The sequence below is a fragment of the Hakea prostrata genome, chromosome 3 (genome assembly GCF_041222555.1).
Source record: "Hakea prostrata isolate BN-2017 chromosome 3, UWA_Hpros_2, whole genome shotgun sequence".
Classification (NCBI taxonomy): Eukaryota; Viridiplantae; Streptophyta; class Magnoliopsida; order Proteales; family Proteaceae; genus Hakea; species Hakea prostrata.
In genome coordinates, this window is record NC_142602.1 from 14,112,662 (window position 1) to 14,115,980 (window position 3,319).

Here is a 3,319-nt window from a genome sequence, read left to right on the forward strand (position 1 = left end):
AGGTGGGGGAGATTTCTGTAGTGTAAGACAAAGAGAAAGGGGAGTGGGTTTTGGTTGTCAAAGTGTTTGGATTTATGCATTCTGCTAAAGAAGGAAGCAGTGGACAGGTGTGCATTGTTGTATTGTAGGACAAATAAATCCACTGAGACTTTGGAAGATATTAAAAAGATTTGTTTTTGGACCCACTGATTGAGAGATCACAAGATGTCTGATCTATAGAAAGAACCCTGTTTGCCATTATTAATTTCATCATAAGCTCTTTGATTCTTTTCTTCGTTTCCTATCATTGCGAGGATACATCTCTACTTTTGGGACTTGTTCTCCAAAGAAAAATAGTGGGTTCTTTAAGACAGGAAGAGGATCTGGAACTCAGAGACTCAGAAAGCTATTCTGGGAGAGAACTTGAGGTTGGGCCTCAGGGTCTTGGAATGGAATTGCCTTCTCTAATTTGTCTCATAAAATATCTCCTCTCTTTCCAACCGACATTTCCTTTTCTGGGTTAACTTTTCCTATCAATCAAAACCCTACAGCGCCACAATAGTCATTGGCAGTCCCTGTTTGTTTATTATGGAAAAGTCCCAAGTGGCGGAAAGATATTTGCTGTTACCATATTTGGATACTTGTAGTAAACCCTGTCACTCTCATGCGCCCACCATTTTTTCTTACAATGATTTTTCTGTCTTTTGGGGGATGGGAAGGGGGAGCTCAACCATTTCTGTAGTTTTTGAGGTTTTTCTGAGCCAAGGAACCTCTGCAAGTCTTCAACTTGGTTTAGTAGTTAATCACTAAGATTAGTTAAAGCTTTAATTAAGGTGAACAATTTGGATGAGTAACACAGTCAACTGTTCATCAATTGTTCAAAGAAAATGCCTCGAGACAGTCCAAATTCTTTAAGTATGTGCTGTCCCATGAGAAAATGATGCAGTTGTGTGTGCCCACCTCGGCCCCTCCATCGTTGTTTGCAGAGCTATTCGTGTGCTCACTATTCTGATTTAATGCAGAAATAAAAGAGGAGAACCTGTTTTTTTTTTTTTCTCTCTTAACAAGAGTTCTATTTTCTAAGACTTCAGAAGCTTTTGAAGTAGAAACTCGCACAGAGGAAATCAATGACCCTTTGAACGTGGCTTAACTCACTCCAGAATTGATGAATCATCTCGAACACTGAAACCCAAATCCCTAAAAGAAAGAAACCCACCTGCGATTCCCAAGTTCTATTTTCTATTCTAACGTCTATCTACCTAATAAAAGATTGATGATCAATAAAAATGAATTTCAACTTTCAAACTTCAAACAGAAATTCTTAAAAGAAACCCAGAAAGAAGCTTAATTTATATTGGAAACTGAAAACATTGCTTAAGAAAACACATTCACAGAAACTGGATTAATCCGAGTTCTCTCTTCAGGACAAGAAAGAGACGGAAAAAACCAGGTAAGTAGTACATCATATGCATATGAGAACAGAAAATAGCTGAAGAAGAAGAAGAAAGAGATTCATTTGGCCCCTTCAAAGAAAAATTAAGAGGACTAGAAAAGAGAAAAGGACACTAGTAACCCCAAAGTAAAGCTTCAAAGCCATCACCTGTTACACTTTCAAGCATGGGAATCTGATCAGGTAAATAAACACAATCATCTGGGTTAGGTAACCAATGGGGTGGAGAGAGCCACCCATCAACAGAGTCACCGAATACGAAATCGTTTTGGCACTTGACCGAGTCGAATGTTGTTCCTAGTCTGGGCAACTCCACAATCTCGCTCAATTCATCCGAGGTCGACCCTAAAGATGACGGAGGAGATGATAAAGAGGAAGAAGAAGAAGAAGAAGATGGAGGATCCAAGTTGTGCATTGCAGCTGCTTTGGCTGCTGCAGCTTGAATGTCCCGAGGTGACAGAGAGGCCGGCCGGGGCAGAGACTCAGCGAGTTCGGGGAAATTGAGAATCACCGAGTTACCTTTGATGCTCAACGCCGCCACATCATGGGCTCTGGCCGCCATTTCTGGGGTTGGAAATGTGCCCAGCCAGATTCTGGATTTCTTGCGAGGCTCTCTGATTTCAGAAACCCATTTGCCCCAATTGCGCATTCTGACTCCTCTGTAAATTGGGTGTTTGCTGCAGTCTCTCATCCTCTTGCTTTTCTTCACTTCTTTGGTCTGTTTCGTTGATGGGTCTGAAACGAATTTGAGAATGGGCTGAGACAAACCAGGTGAAGCAGGAGAAGAAGGAGACGATGAGGAACAGTGGCCACTGCTCTCTGTTTCTGAGTGCTGCGGTTCTGCCATTGTCATACCCGTGAACTTGAGCCAGTCCACAGGATTATCATTCACTGTGCAAGGACTCCACTAAAAACCAAACAACTGCTTAGTTTTACAGTAATGTTCTGACTTTCGAAACTTCTTCCCAACAGGGAGGAATGGGAGCTAAAATGTTGGACACACAGACGTGCCAATTCGGGGAAAAGGTTGATTTCTAAACTTAGAGAGGAGAAAACACAGACGTGATCTTCCTCCTCTAGCAAGAGCCAACTGGGTTTCGTTTTGATCTTGAAACAGAACAGATACACCCCCAAGCAGAAGGAGATGAGAGGAGAGAAAGAGAAGAAGAGAAATGGAAGAGGGTCAAGACCCAAAACCAACAAAAGCAGAGCAAAATGTCTGTATGTAGAGGATGAAGAAAAGAGAAAGATAGGAGAAACGAGTGAGCAAGCAAGCTGAGACTGAAGAGGCTTTTAAAGCAGAGGAGGTAGAAAAGAATCCTGATCCTCTCTCCTGACGGGAAGCACAGAGAGTGCTCCCCCTCGCTTGTCGACCACAGATTACATGGAGCCAAGGTGATGGGTTTCCATTTTTCTTAATTTTTTATTATTTTTTCCTTGGGGCCCTTATACAGTCGTAGGGGTAGCACAGAAGGGGAGATGTGGCTCTCCAAAGCGACCCTTAACCAACCTACACAACCCGATAGGCTATAGGCTCTTAGAGAGAGAAAGGACCCACATCACAAATCGGTTACACACTTACACACCGAGCCCTTGTGGAGTTGTGGTACGTTTGAGTTCCTTTTTACTCTTGTGAGTTGTGACACTCAAAAACCTTCCAGGTAAACAAAGAATCAAGAATCCAAGATAGCCGCCTTAACCAGTATCACCCAGTTTTCTCCCGTTCCTTCATTGTCATCCACTTGTCTTGTTCTTTGATGATTTGTCACCCTCTCAGCCTTCGTGTCTTCATTCAATACACAAATATTATTAAAAGAAACACTATGTTCTCTCTCTCTACCGGCCCCCCCCCTTCTCGTTTTGTGTTTCTGGGTCACTGGTTTTGGACTT

General features: G+C 42.4%; 1 protein-coding gene across 1 annotated transcript; it reads right to left on the minus strand.

The window, feature by feature from the left end:
- Positions 1-1,164: 1,164 nt before the first annotated feature.
- On the minus strand, positions 1,165-2,824 carry LOC149020994 (dehydration-responsive element-binding protein 3-like). The gene has a single exon (XM_089147028.1). The coding sequence runs from the start codon at positions 2,280-2,282 to the stop codon at positions 1,545-1,547; it is 738 nt and encodes a 245-aa protein (XP_089003154.1). The 5' UTR covers positions 2,283-2,824; the 3' UTR covers positions 1,165-1,544.
- Between the last annotated feature and the right edge of the window lie 495 nt (positions 2,825-3,319).

What these genes read in the sequence shown, in the direction of transcription:
- LOC149020994 (XM_089147028.1), bottom strand. Translation starts at nt 2,282, where the DNA reads ATGACAATGGCAGAACCGCAGCACTCAGAAACAGAGAGCAGTGGCCAC.